We start from the raw sequence: 15,340 nt of genomic DNA, 5'->3' as shown, positions 1-15,340 counted from the left end.
CTGAACCCGTAGACCAAACACTCGGATCATCAAACAGAGTCACCCGAGGCTATGATCAGACAGGAAGCCTTTGTTTCAAGAGCTTAAAAGCTGCGAGGAAGCGTCACATCATGCTTGTTGCTATGGAACTACCCAATGGCATTGCTGGTTAACTCACAAAGGAGGTCACTCCGCTGATGTGATTGCTGTGGCAGCTGCAGAAGTGGAGGTTGAGTTTTAACGTTGTTGAGACATATCAGTAATGATTCACATAATTATAATGAAATGGGTGTTACCATCAGTATAAAAGGAAAGAAATACATTTTGACATATTTTTTTAAAAATTTTTTCAAATCAGTTCAAATGTGTACATTTTGGACATACATTGTCTCCCCTCATGGGAAAACGTGGGTCACAACTATATAGTTTAATTTCAGTTGATGTTACTTTAACTGGAGGAAGTAGTGCATTTGTCAGGCACTGTTTTCAGCGGTGGATGAATCCACATTTGGTGATTCTAGTGAGTATTTCCAGCAGTGTGATTGCGTGAAAAGTAAATTACAGTGTGTGTGTGTGTGTGTTCATGGTAATGAAAGAACATGTCAACAAGTGTAACAGTGTGGCTCACTGATGAGCGTGGAGCTCTATGACGCACACGCAGACGACAGAAGATATATCTGGCACACAATACTTGTTAGTAGATCCATTTATTACTCTTTTGATGATATTTCTTAATGTTCTTATGCTTTCAAAAATACATTAAATCGTGATTCAAATGTTTTTTAATGAAGAGTTGCTTCGGTTGGAGGACCAGCATTATGCCATTAACCACAGCACAGTCTATGAAGCTATTATCTGTTTGTGTTGGTCTCCATAGTTACCTTGTTAAAGACTCAACTGACAGTCATCTGTCTTTTGTGTTTGTCACTGGCCTCTCTGGCCTCTACTTACTCTTTGATTTCTCTTTACCGGAGCTTTGAAAACCTTGTCTGCAATCACAGAGTCGTGTCAGGTAATAGTCATATTAATTATATATTCAATTTGTGCTGCAAATTTCATCCAAGTGTTTTAATAACAGAGCACACAACACGGAGAAAACAGTAGTAAGAGCTCAGATGAAAAAACTTGAAAGTGAAAGTGACCGTAGGTGTATGTATTTATCTGTGTTCCAGATGGCGGCTGAGTCAGCGGCTGCGGGTGGGCTTGGGATGTCTGGTCGTCGTCAGCACTCCGGCACCGTGAAGAGGAGGAGGTGGGGAGGTCTGAGACAGCAGTGGAAACTTCTGGGCTTATTTGAGATCGATCAACATCATGAGTTTTACAGCCTGACCTGCATGATGAAGGAGGGGTTGGCAGCAGCCATCCAAAACACTATCGGCAATCCACCTACAGTGAGTACGGGTCAGCGGAGGCAACATTTTCAATCATCACACTGCATGTACACTGAGCAGTCACACAGACGGATGTAGGTTTGGCGGATTGGGTGGATTTCTAGATAGATAGGTGGTAAAAAAGTGGACATACTGCAACTGCAATTTTTCTTGTCATGGTGTTTCTGTTGCCATGAGGACAAAGGTTGCCTAACTTAAGGGAAGTGACATCAGCAACTTAAATGATAAAGTTACTAATGTTACTTCCTTAAAGGTACTGTAGGCAACCTTCGTCCTTTTTCTAACCCCTCAATGTGAATGTTAATGGTAAATGGACTGTACTTATGTAGCTCTTTTCTAGTCTTTTTGACCACTCAAAGCACTTTTACACTACATGTCACATTCACCCATTCACACACATATTCATACACTGATGACAGGAGCTACCACACAGGGTACAAACCTGCTCATCAGGAGGGAAACTAACCGTTCATACACATTTATACACAGTTGGTGCAGCCATCAGGAGCAATTAGGGGTTAAGTATCTCGCATAAACGGGGCAGCTGTGGCTCAGGAGGTAGAGCGGTCGTCCACCAATTGGAAGATTGGCGGTTCGATTCCCGGCTCCTCCAGTCCACATGTCGATGTGTCCTTGGGCAAGACACTTAACCCCAAATTGCTCCCGTTGCTGTGCCAACGGTGTATGAATGTGTATGAATGATTAGCTTCCCCTGATGTGCAGGTTGGCACCCTGCGTGGTAGCTCCTGCCATCAGTGTATGAATGTGTGTGAATGGGGTGAATGAAATGTATTGTAAAGCGCTTTGAGTGGTCGAAAAGACTAGAAAGGCGCTATATAAGTACAGGCCATTTACCATAAACATGTGGACTAGGGGAGGCGAGAATCGAACCGCCGATCTTCCAATTGGTGGACGACTGCTCTACCTCCTGAGACACAACCAGCTAATGTGAATGATCCTCCTTGACAGCAGAAACTTAGACGCTGTCCATTTTCATACAACCGACACAGTGTGTGTGTGTATGTGGCACCATACTACATTATCTGTTTTATTAACTTAAGTAAAGATGACCACCTCATTCCAGATCAATAACAACAATAAGGTACATGATCACTCAGTGGTCAATAAAGGTACTTTGCTATGAAACACATTCATACTTTCTCACACAAATCTCATGTAATTACTTTCCAATCTCACAATACTATGCAGATAAAATGAGTGGCAGTGAACAGGAAGAAAGCGGTTCAGAGGGAGTTGTCTTACAGGTCTTACGAGTCTAAATACCAGCACAAGTTGTTGTCTTGCAAAGATATGAATAGAAAGAAGAGGACAGCATAACTTCAGTTGTTTTGAAAGGACATGCCAAGTTTCTACTGTCAAGGAGGTGAGGAGCTGATGACTGAATTTGAGCTCTAGGGGTAAACCTTTCCTTTAAGATCTGATCTTCTACTTACTCTTTGATTTCTCTGTACCGAAGCTTTGAACACCATATCTTCTGAAAGTAGTCCTGAGCACGGGCAGTCTGTGCAGCGAGGGGTTAATATTTCACACTTGTTTCCTTTGGTGTTCTCTTTGCCTATTTAACTATTCTGTATAGACAAATATAGCACAGTTGCTTTGGTGGACTTTGAAACCATCAGGGTCGACTTAAGTATTCTCAGACTGTTGGAGACTTTCAAAATCACCATTACCTGAAAATCTTTAAGTAAAGGTACAATCTAACTTTTTGGCACATTTGCAGCAGCGGTTTGGCACAAACATAGATAGATAGGAAAGTAACTGGAAAGTTAACATTGATAATCTTTAGATTTATTCAAAATAAAGACCGAACCATTATGCTTCTATAACTGAATGGCTGAATGATGCAGATACATTTACAGTCGACCATGTACATACATTGTTAAGTGCTTTGAGTATGGATTTAGTAGTATGAATTACAATTAGACCAATGGGCGATGCCATTTTCCATCACCCAATGGCTGACAGTTATTGATTGATGACTCGAACAAACGAAACGAAACAAAATTCGACGAAACAAGACGGAAAACAGACAAAGAATCCAACAGAAATGAAACAGTAAACCAAGACTCATGGCGGCAAGAATGACTACACAGAAGTGCAGGTTGGGGCCCGATCCCAAACTGGACCCTTAAACCCTCAGCCCATCCACTCCCCCTTCGTTTGTGCGTTCATGTGGAGTAGGGTTTAAACCTTGGGGAAACAGGATTCCTGGGAAATCCTATCAAAACCATTGGATCTGGACTTGGTTTAACTGAATGGCTTAGAAATCACCAAATGACTTACTTTAACACATTTCATTAGTTTATATCATGAAGATTTGTAAAATATTACTTTTATGAGGGTCACAGTAAACAATAAACTTAGCATTTCATAATTGTGGTAGCAGCGGTGCAGCAGATGTAATGAAGTCCACGCAGCACGCTGGATGCAAACTAAGCTTAAGCCTTTATTCTATTCTTTTTCTTTTTCTTTTGCCTTAATAATGATAAAATAGTACACAAAAAAGGTTAGATTGGGAACCCATATATGCATAATATCTGTATACTGTCTCCTTGTTGCATTTAGCGTTGCTTGAAATGACCAGGGCTTATCTAATGTTATGCCTTTTAAGTGTGTGTGCAACAGGAGAATGGAGGAAACGACATACACATGTAAGAGTTCCGTCTTTCTACTTTGTCAGGATAGATCGAGCGCACCTTTGTTTTCCTCACAATCTTTACAGTCTCAAACTTGACCTCAGAATGTGTGGTGTGAGAAGATACAATTAAAATGAGGACAATATCACTTTGTCTCTGAGGTCACATGACTTGAACCAAACTCACAAATGCCTGATGCAGCACAGCCAGCATAGAAGTCAATTATAACAAGTCAAAGATACCTCATGTCTCATTCTCATGGTTTTAGACAAGGCAGCTCATAAAGCTGCATTAAATGGGATATAGCACAACGATACGTAGGTGGCTATCCATCGCCATGGTGACGGCTGCTTCCTTGTTCCACACCTCTAAAACCCAACCAACCCATTCAAAACGTTAATTTACTCTACCTGAGCATGCTTGCAACTCTTTTGTAGTTCAATAGTAACTGTATAATATTTACTGACATTGGGTACAGACATGCAGGCAACATTCTGCATACAGTGGAATTCACTATTGGATGCAAGCTGATAACCTCTATCTTTAGCTATAACTATATATTCTGTATATCTCTATAACTGTCAATAGATACGGCTCAAATTTGACCCAGAACAGCCTCAATGGACAAACATTTGTGTTTGTATGTTTTAAAATATTTAAATTTTTCGGCATTTTGGGCCACTTTAGGACAATGCGTAAGTTGAGGTGATTGCTCGTTAACACGGTTCCTTTGTTACAGACAACACTGCTGTCTACTGTTGCTTCACTTATGAGGAGACAACAGGCCTTTAACAAAGTGTCTTCACTGTCAGGCTCTGCTGAAATCATTGCCATCTGACTGTGTGGAAGGGAGGACAGCAGCAGCAGCAGCAGCAGCAGGGATGAACAGGAAATATCAATGAATGAATCATTTGTGGATGACACATTATTGTAACTTTCATTTTCTGTCATAACCAGATCATTGACCATAATGTGCTCTTTTGAACGAGCCATATTATTTGGCTTAAGCCTCCCAAACGGCTCTTCATTCATCACTACATGACATCCCATTCTTTCATCAGAACCCAGTAGGATGAGATATATTAACCACAGGTATGGACAGGTGTTGTAGTAAGATAGTGTGCCAACCAGCATTTTATCATACACTACCATTATGAAAGAATTGACATGACGCCATGAATTGCAATCACAGTCAATTATTACTCTTTGTATAATTTTGATTTGTGATGGTTTAATATTTAGAGATATAGCATAGAAAAGTTATTTCATAGGTACAATGATCATAAAACAAGTCAGGAGCCCATTGTAATCTGTATTTCTTACTGACAACAACAGTGCATCAAACAATATAACTCAGCTAACATTGATGTGGAAGTTTGATAGTGAGCTAATGAAGCTGCTGAAGGGCAGGAGGGATGCGGTCTATAGAGGGAGTTTCGGTGATGATACGAGCAGCTGCGTTCTGGACCAGCTGGAGTTTACAAAGGCAATAGTCCAGACATGATGTAATCAGGGTGTTTCCAAGGATAGCGATGCAGGTTGGTGTAAGTGAGGGATTTAGGCGATCAATGTCGCGTAGATGGAAGTAAGCAGACCAAATAACATTATCGATGTGGGCTTCAAAGGTGCCGTCCAGGATGACAGCACTGTATCCTAATGATGTGAAAGCGTTTCCAGATGAAATGAAGTTAGCTCTTGCATGCAGTGACAAATAAACAGTGTGTGATGCAACAAGCCTAACAAGCCTTGCCCCTCACATTGACCTTGTATCCATACTTTTTTTTTTTCTGTCATCCTCAACTTCAGCATAGAGATTCAAAATGCAATATGTCATTCAAATGGCCTACATTTAAAAGAGCTTTTCTCTTTTCCATGTAATAACCAGGTGAATAATCACAGCAGCTCTTTTACCCCCTTGTGTACAAATGTAAAAAAAAACAAAAAAAAAACACAAAGTTGAATGGGGGTATTTCCTTCTGAACAAGGCCTTAAACCTGTGTGTGGAATGCAGTGTTCACCCGGCTGCTCCCAGCCAAACACAGCCCGCTAACTCAGCACGTTATTTCATGACTGTTCTGTCTGTTGCCTGTAAAAACACAATCCACACACACACACACACACACACACACACACACACACACACACACACACACACACACACACACACACACACACACACACACACACACACACACACACACACACACACACACACACACACACACACACATCTTACTGATATAATTTCAGTGTTGCTGTCACACACATTCACTGTTAATGACAATAATGACAGTTTTCCAAGACAGTTTGGACCTTGGTAGTGAGAGCTGCAACCAAGAACAAACTATTTCTATGCAGTGCACACCTCAGCAATCTGAGTATATATCATCTACCAGCTTGTAGTTTATCTACTGCTCCACTCACATTAACAGTAGTGGGGGAAAATGGAGACATTTTACAAACTGACTTCTTGCACAGATGGCCTGCATTGAAAGTTGCTGAGCTCTTCAGTAGGACCCATAGACCCATATAAAGGGGTCAATAATGGGTTTTATTGTGTCCATTATCCATTGTTAAATTTAAAGGGGTTAAAATGTGAAAATAAACATATGAATAACTTGCACACATTCTTTTTTTGTGGACCCAGCATCACATTTCTGCTTTTAATCCATTTTGAGAGAATATATTAGAGGATTATGGCAAAAATGTCTAAGTGGTGTAACCATAAAAACTTTGTACCAAATCATTCAACTTGCTTAAAAACAGTAAATTGTCAATAAAACACCATCTCAACTAGTTTGGCATGATCTTACATTATAACTTTTATATTAAATAAAGGTAATGGAATACAATTGTTCTAAATATTACATTTCATCTGGTAACCATGGAGATCAGGAAACATTTACATGTTTTAAACGAAGTCATTATTAGTGTAAGTCCACTTAAATACACTGTAGGTGATAAAATATGTAATATTTATCAATTCTTTTGTGGTTACACCATTTGACAACTTTTCTTGGCATATACACCAGCTGAGTAATTCTTATAGAACTGAATGGGCGCCATTTTTTGGTCCAATATCCAGCTCTTATAATACATCCATGGTGGTCCATATGGTGATCTTTCCAGTTTTGAGCGAGGACCTTAATTGTGTTGTAGTCTACCTGTTAGTAATGGGTGTGGCTCAGGCTGTTAAAACAACTACTTAGAAATCAAATCCAAATTCTGTACTTAAGGAGATACAATGCAGTTGTTCTGTTGTAGTTTTGTCCAGTTATTAGAAGCAGAGTTGGACTCAAAACTTTACAAATTAACACATTGAATCAATTTCTATAGACATCTCAAAAGTGATCAGAGAAAACAAAATTAATTTGTGTCAGCGTGTTAGCCATTGATTGAAGTGAATGCTAAGTGCTAAATGCTAAGTGTTATACACATATTTTTGACCTCTTTCCATGAAATGATTGTGACAATGTGATTTATTCTTGATAGATAAAGTGTATATATTCTCTAAATTGTATTGATCAATCTCATTGCACCTGGTCAAAGGTGATTACAGATGTGTATAAATAGAAAATAAAAAGAGGAATGTGTCTGAAAACTCAATTATTCCAACTTTATGGGCGACCGTGTATATGCTCTATAATCTTTTAAAAATGAATCAGGATTGTGGGTAGATTGTTGGCTTAATGGATAAGAAAAATTCAATCCTATTTTAATCAAGTGTGTAATATATAAATATATCTTTGCTTTTTCCCCCACTCTAGAGTGAAGTGTCAGATGATGATTTCAGATTAGAGGTCACTCAGATTCATAAGGTAGGTGGATGCCTTTGTGTCTTAATAACAAAAAAAAAAATCACTACTACGTTGAATGTAAGCAGCTGTTTATTTAGTTTATTTGTGTGTGTGTGCGTGCAGGATTTTGCAATGGAGACGTTTGCAGGCCCGGTGTTTGCCAGTCTCCGCAGCTCTCTGGGAATGACAGAGCAAGAGTATCAGCAGTCACTCTGCTCTGAAAACTGCTACCTCCAGTTCATCAGCAACTCCAAGAGCAAGGCCGACTTCTTCCTGACGTGAGTCGCACACGCACACTCACACGCACACACACACACACACACACACACACACACACACACACACACACACACACACACACACACACACACACACACACACACACACACACACACACACACACACACACACACACACACTCAACCATATAATCCCTGAATTTAACTCTGACCACAACTCTATCCCATAACATTAGCCTTAAATCCAACACAATGCCCAGGTGTAACTAAAAATCAGTTTACACATACAACATCATGGTAGTGTACTTAAGTGTACAACAGGACTGCTTATGTTATCTTACAGTTTAGAAAAGTTGAAAGTTGAAAGAAAGTTGTTTGCAGTTCTAAAGCTGAATGAGGAATTCTACGTATGACTATGTCTGGTAGGCTGTTGTTGGGAATTGGTAAATATTAGATAAAATGTGGTGGAAAAACAACTTTTTATAGTGCAATGGTCACATTTACCGTTTTTCTTTTATTGATAAGATTTACTTACTCTGTGCTTTTCAACTTCTAGAAATGATAAACGCTTCTTTTTGAAGACCCAGAACAAAAGAGAAATCAAGTTTCTTCTGGCCAACCTGAAGATATACATGGAGCATCTGAGGAAATACCCCCATTCACTACTGGTCAAGTTCCTAGGTACGCACACACACACGCACACACACACACACAATCACAGATACACGCACGCACACACAATCATAGATACACGCACATGGGCAATGCCAAATTGGATTTGATCAAGATAACTAAACAGAATGAGAGTGAGAATGTGTGTATATTCAAATGTGTGATTTGGAAACTCGAAAAAATCTCAATGTTATGACCCGATGTCACAGGTCCCCACACACACACATACACGCCTCAGGCATGCAGACGCACTCTCTCTCTCTCTCTCTCTCTTTATCAGACCCTTTTATTAATGCAGGACCTGACAAATTGCCATTATGCAATGCTTTTTAGCCATGTTAGTGGTGTGGCTATGTCTGCTCCTTACACTATGATAGATTTGTGATGGGGTCCTCTGTGGAAAACTATTGCCTGCTCCTGTTGCGGTCTCTTATTTTGTTGAGCAAGATGCTGAATGCACATATGCCGAATGTGTCGACGGCTTTAAGTCCCATTTGTTGCAATTGACTGAGACATTCCTCATTGTTTTTTTCAAGGTGTTCACAGGATCAAAATCCCACACAGGCGAAAGGTACCGATCAAATCCAATCACTTTTTTTTTTACTATGTATCACTATATTTATAGAATGTTACAAAACCTTTAAAAAAAAATGATTTACACTTGTCATTTGCAGAAGTACTTCATCGTTATGCAAAGTGTGTTTTATCCTGACGACCGAATCAATGCGAGGTAAGAACGGCTTTCGGCTTTTCCCCCATGTAAATACAAAGCGAATGAGTGCGATGAATACGGAAACGGGGGAGCCCTCTTTGCATGCTTTTTATGTGCGTTCCGTGCGTCGCCAGGTACGACATTAAGGGCTGTGAGGTGAGCCGCTGGACGGAGCCTGCGCCGGAGGGAAGCCAGATTATTGTGGTTCTCAAAGATCTTAACTTTGAAGGCCAGTACATCACTCTGGGTAAGGAAACAGCGTGATGTTTTGTGTGTGCTGTGATTCATAAACCAAACTGTGTAATAATAAGAAAAAGAAGAATAGCATTATTGCTCCCCCTACAGGCCAATCTGTATTGTGTTTCTAGATGCCAAAATACAACCCTGCAAACATCTCATTTAAATCAGTACTGACTACTGGCAGTAACATATTGAGAATTAGTGTACTGTATATAACAGTAATGTTCAGTGTCATAATTTTACATGTTGTGTGTGTGTGTGTGTGTGTGTGTGTGTGTGTGTGTGTGTGTGTGTGTGTGCGCCCAGACCAGCAGCGTCCTTGGCTCGTGCAGCAGGTGGAGATCGACACACACTTCCTCCAAAGGCTCAACGTGCTGGATTACAGTCTCCTCCTGGCCCATCAGCCCTTACAACACGATGAGCGCCACCAGAGCCTGTCCTTCGCTACTCTCATCATGAGAACCAAAAAGTCAGTGTCTCCTAGTTGTTTTTATCACATTTTATGGCTGGTGTCATTAACATTTTGTGGCCTGAATATCAATAAGTCGATGAGTGCAAAAGTGGTTAAACTTTAAGTATTAATTGTTGAAGTCACTTAGGGTTAGGGTTATAGTATAGTTATAGTATATGGTCATGATAGCAGCACTGTACTAAGGCACAGCAGCGTTGTGAGCTAAATGCTAACGGCTGTGTGCCAACATGCTCACAATTCAAGATACTTTTACTGTCACATACAGGTGGAGAAAGATAGAAAAGATAAAGGGAGAGTGAGATAGGAAAGAGAGAAAGATAAAGACAGAGAAAGATAAGAGAGAGATGAAATAAAAAAAATACAAATACACATTGTATTGCAAACTGTGTGTAAGTGCAGGACTGTGCATGGGTTACAAATATGTGATTGATACCCTGAATATTACCTAGAAGGGAAGAACTTTATTTATAATCAATTTATTTTTCCTTCTGAGTATTCAAAACATAAACCTAAATATGAACTTTCAAAAAGTGCAATTATTCTACATATGCATTCATGTTAATGTGGTGGGTCTCCAACTGCAGGTACTAAGTAGGACCCTTCAAGCTGGTGTGGTGAGGGTCCAGTGTGGCTCTGATGTCTCTGTACTGCTTGCCTTATGATCAATCAATCAATCTTTATTTATAGAATTGACAGAAGTCATGGCAACAGCGACAAGGAAAAACTCTCCTTTAACGGGAAGAAATGTCAAGCAGCACCGGACTCTAAGTGGGCGACCTAGAGAGAGAGAGAGAGAGAGAGGGAGAGAGGGAGAGGAGAGGATAGCAGTAATGAGTCTGTAGCTGGGGTTGTTTGAGTCCTTGATGATTTTTTTGCAGCTTTCCTCTGGAGGCGGTGGTCCTGCATGGATGGATGTTCAGATTAGGTGATGTACTGAGCAGCTCTGATGATTTCCAGCTTGGAGCTGCTCTCATACCAGGCGGTGATGCAGCCTGAGAGGATAATCCTCAGTTTCCTGCCCTCACCACTGACTCAGTGTGACTCAGCATTACTGGTGATCAGGCCGAAGCAGATAAAGCTGATAATGGTGATGATCCGACTAGTGATGGTGATGTTGTCCATAATCTAAATGGCGGTGGATGATACTGTTGCATGTTGTCATATTGATATTGGTATCGGTCGTAGTTAAAGAGGGCGTACCCGCTCGGACTTGGCACGCACACCTGGGGAACTCCGGTGATGAGCATGATAGTGAAGAGACCGATGTCACCGAGCCTCAAACGGCTTATGGGGCCTGTTTGTCAGGAGGTTCAGGATCTAGCTGCATGGGGAACTGCTGAGTTTAAGGTCTTTGAGCTTGATGATGGGGTTGAGAGGGCAGAGTAGTGTTAAATGCTGAGCTGTAGTCTACAAACAGCTTTCTCACATTTGTGCCCCTGGTGGTGATGGTGGTACCTGTTTTGCTTGTATGGAAACTGTAGGGCGTCCAGTGAGCCCAGCAGGGAGGAGGTGATGTGGGCTTTGATTTTTTACATCCATCCAACTGTACTTGCTTATTATTTTAAGGGTGGTGGTATAATGTTTACCATGCTCATCATCTTAGTTTAGTGTGTTAGCATGTTAACATTAACTAAAAAAACTACACAAACTACAGCTGAGGCTGATAGGAATGTCATCAGTTTTGTATAGGTCAGTGATGTTTTTTGTGTCCATGTGGTTTAGTCAAATTTAAAGCGGTCAAAATGTGGAGTATGTGTGTATACGTGTGTATTAAGGATGGATGATATATAAACGCTGCTGACTCATGCAGTCATCTGATGAATGCTGGGTGTGTTCCAGTGGCGGCCGGTCAATGCGGGGCGCTGGGGCGCCGCCCCCATCAAATATCTGGCCAAAATCTACTTAAACATATTAAACATAAATGAATTAGAAAATGCTAAATAATTATGAAATAAATAGTATTTGTTAGCAAGATGGTCCTGTTAGCCTCTAAGCACCTGTCATCATTCATTTTAAATCGATTCCAAATGGTATTTTATTAATTTCTATATGTACTTCCTGTATGTGGGGCGCCGGACTAATGGAAGTCAATGCAAGCCCTCAAACTTTTGACAAGCATGTGACCTGAGTCTGCTCTCTCATTGGCCTGCGTCACGTTTCCCACGGGGCGCAGCTCAGTGCGCCCCGGACACGCCCACTTTTATTGGCAGCGAATTGTTGTTGTTTCATGTTTTTTAATCTACTGTGATTGGACAGTTCCGGCTGTCATTCACGCCCTCCCGTCAGCTGCTGTCACCCAAACTCCTGCTGACGGTAGGTTCAGGAGATGACGTTAAAGTGGAGCCGCGGAAATTAAAGAAGATTATTTTGTAATTTCTCTACAAAAACATAATTTCACAAGACTTTCACTAGAAGAGAGAAAGAGGATAAAGCAGCAGCAGGTGATGGAGGAGCTGAGAGTTTCTCCTGCTGCTGTTATGATAAACGGAGCTGGCTAGCTGGATGCAGTGTGAGTTATTCCTTTTATTGCTTTATCTGTTTGCTGTTTCAAAGTGTCAGCACCGAAACGTTGTGGACAACGACAGGGGAACGAGACCTAAAACATCTCTCTGAAAAAAATCAAACAGAAAGCTGCAGCCATCGAGACAATAGCATGGAGCTAAGTTGTTTTTAGCAGACTTAGCATTGCTGAGCCCTTTCTGCAGCTGTTTCACCACATCTGGCCACATGTAGACCTCTGCTATGCCAAGCTCCAGAAGAGGAACATAGATTCATTCAGTGGCTGCATCCAGCAGCTCCAACAGGACATATAAAAGATCAGGTAGTAGCTGCATTCCTCTTATTAATATTGTAAAGTGTTAAAAAATACTTTATAAAAGACATAACTATGAAGTGTAAAAAACTAAAATGCATAAATGTAGGATAAGAAATGATGGAAGTAATTTTGACTATTACAGTTGATTTGGGTACATTTCATTATTAAAATAAGTTAAATAAATTATGCCTAATCACAGCAGTGTATAGTGCTTAATGCGCCATCTATTGTAATGTTTAGGTATTGCAACAACTAACAGATTACAGTGAAATCAGGACTGAAGACACAATAACTGAAATATAGGTGGTGTCTCTTTTTAAGCACATTAACTTATTGATAACTCTGCTTTAACTGCTGGTATCTTTAAGTGATGTGAGTGAAATGGACATTTTATCATATCTGGTTATAATTTTTTATTCCTCTCTCTGTGGGTCTGAGATACTATACTGGGACAAACCAGGGGACATTATAGTGTGTTGTGTTGTTTTTAGATTAGTTTTTCTTTCTTATTTATATTGTTTTGCTGCGGTATGAAGTGGTGCTACGGCTTATTTGACACTAACCCTAGGATCACCAACCATCAAACTGCGCCCCCCCAAACATTTTTGTCACCAGCCGCCACTGGTGTGTTCCAGCTATCAGGGCTACAGTGTAAGAAGATATTGATTTGCTTAAGAGATACTCATCATCCAGCAGTGGCACAAATACTGTTCTAAAGATGAAGTTAGAAAACACAAGAACATCACAACTTAAACAGAAGGCTTTGACCTTTTTCCCAGACTCCATAGATGGGTCAATGGTGTTTTTTGTGTCCATGTGGTTCAGTCAAATTTAAAGGGTTAAAATGTGAAAATAAACGTATGAATAACTTGCACACATTCTTTTTATGTGGACCCAGCATCAAATTTTAATCCATTTTGAGAGAATATATTAGAGGATTATGGCAAAAATGTCTAAGCGGTGTAACCATAAAAACTTTGTACTAAATCATTCAACTTGCTTAAAAACAGTAAATTCTCAATAAAACACCATATCAACTAGTTTGTCATGATCTTACATTATAACTTTTATATTAAATAAAGGTAATGGAATACAATTGTTCTAAATATTACATTTCATCTGGTAACCATGGAGATCAGGAAACATTTACATTTTTTAAATGAAGTCATTATTAGTATAAGTCTTACTTAAATACACTGTAGGTGATAAAATATGTAATATTTATCATTCTTTTGTGGTTACACCATTTGACATTTTCAGGAGCATTCAGTCTTACTTTTGGTAAAAAATGGTGCAAATGTCATTTCAAATGATATAAAACCAACAAAAATACTAAATGTACATTTTAACAAACCTGATGCTGCTTTTAAAACTACTTTTTAACATATTTTTGAATTGCTCGTCTTGCCAACCCTTATTTGTCACTGAACTATAAACCAAAATCTTGGACTGACATGACGGGAAATGTTGACTTGGTGATGGTACTAAGAGGAAAAGTTAAGGGATCAACAGAGTTATCACAATTCAAACTATACCAAACAGACACTGAACCGAAAACCAAAACCTATATACACAAGCTGTGATTCCACACAGGACACACGTGAGTAAAAGAAGACACAGGTGAAACACATGAGGAAATCAACTAAGGCAGGAAAACATAGGAAGTAAAAATAACCACACACACAAAGAGAAAATCTTTCGAAGTAAGACAGGAATTAAAACACAACAGAAACTACAGATAGGATGTGAAAGGATGATTTCATTGAATCATATTTACATTCAAAGGTTAAAGCCAGAAAAAAACGTGAGAAATATATGTTTTCATTAAAAAATGTCATTATTGTCATTAAATCCCACGAACCCAAACCAACAATGAACTTGAATGAATGATTGAACTACTACCAAGTTCAAAACCTTGTTCTTTTTTTCTGGTGTAGACTTCCGTTTCCCAGTAGCTATTAAAATACATCAGTTGGAATGTTCAGTTTATTTTGACTTCCATGACACACATTCTCATGCACTTTCACAAGTTCACAAGTATTGAGCCCTTTAAAGATATGAAGCTTGTTGTTCGTTTTTTTGTTTGTTTTTCTGAGTCTGAGTCAGAGTCTGACCATTGTTACATAATTCCCACAAAATTACTTGTAATCTTAAAATGGGCGCGCCAAGACAGGGACATTTTTTTATTTTTTTTTATTTTTTTATTACACCCACAGAATTCCAACAAAGATGCTGCTGGTTAAACTCAGAATGTTTTCTTTCTATTCTAAACTTACTTAATGATGTTCTGTGTGGAGTTCAGCAGTAGTATCAGTGAAGAAGGTTTATGTAGACCAACACACCAGGATTTGTATAAATATTTTGTT

The 15,340-nt window shown here is 39.6% G+C and overlaps 1 protein-coding gene across 1 annotated transcript in view; it reads left to right on the top strand.

Annotated features, from left to right (window-relative positions):
* The first annotated feature begins 1,151 nt into the window (after positions 1-1,151).
* Positions 1,152-15,340, top strand: part of pip5kl1 (phosphatidylinositol-4-phosphate 5-kinase-like 1) — a 17,438-nt gene continuing 3,249 nt past the window's right edge. The window contains exons 1-8 of the mRNA XM_062435127.1: positions 1,152-1,370; positions 7,795-7,845; positions 7,948-8,102; positions 8,620-8,744; positions 9,272-9,306; positions 9,410-9,465; positions 9,582-9,694; positions 9,994-10,156. Of these exons, the coding sequence (XP_062291111.1) occupies positions 1,152-1,370; positions 7,795-7,845; positions 7,948-8,102; positions 8,620-8,744; positions 9,272-9,306; positions 9,410-9,465; positions 9,582-9,694; positions 9,994-10,156 (917 nt within the window). The remainder of the gene's footprint in view (positions 1,371-7,794; positions 7,846-7,947; positions 8,103-8,619; positions 8,745-9,271; positions 9,307-9,409; positions 9,466-9,581; positions 9,695-9,993; positions 10,157-15,340) is intronic.

This window comes from Scomber scombrus, chromosome 15, assembly GCF_963691925.1.
Source record: "Scomber scombrus chromosome 15, fScoSco1.1, whole genome shotgun sequence".
Taxonomy (NCBI): domain Eukaryota; kingdom Metazoa; phylum Chordata; class Actinopteri; order Scombriformes; family Scombridae; genus Scomber; species Scomber scombrus.
The sequence above is the reverse complement of the archived record's forward strand: the minus strand, read 5'-3'. Positions and strand labels throughout refer to the sequence as shown.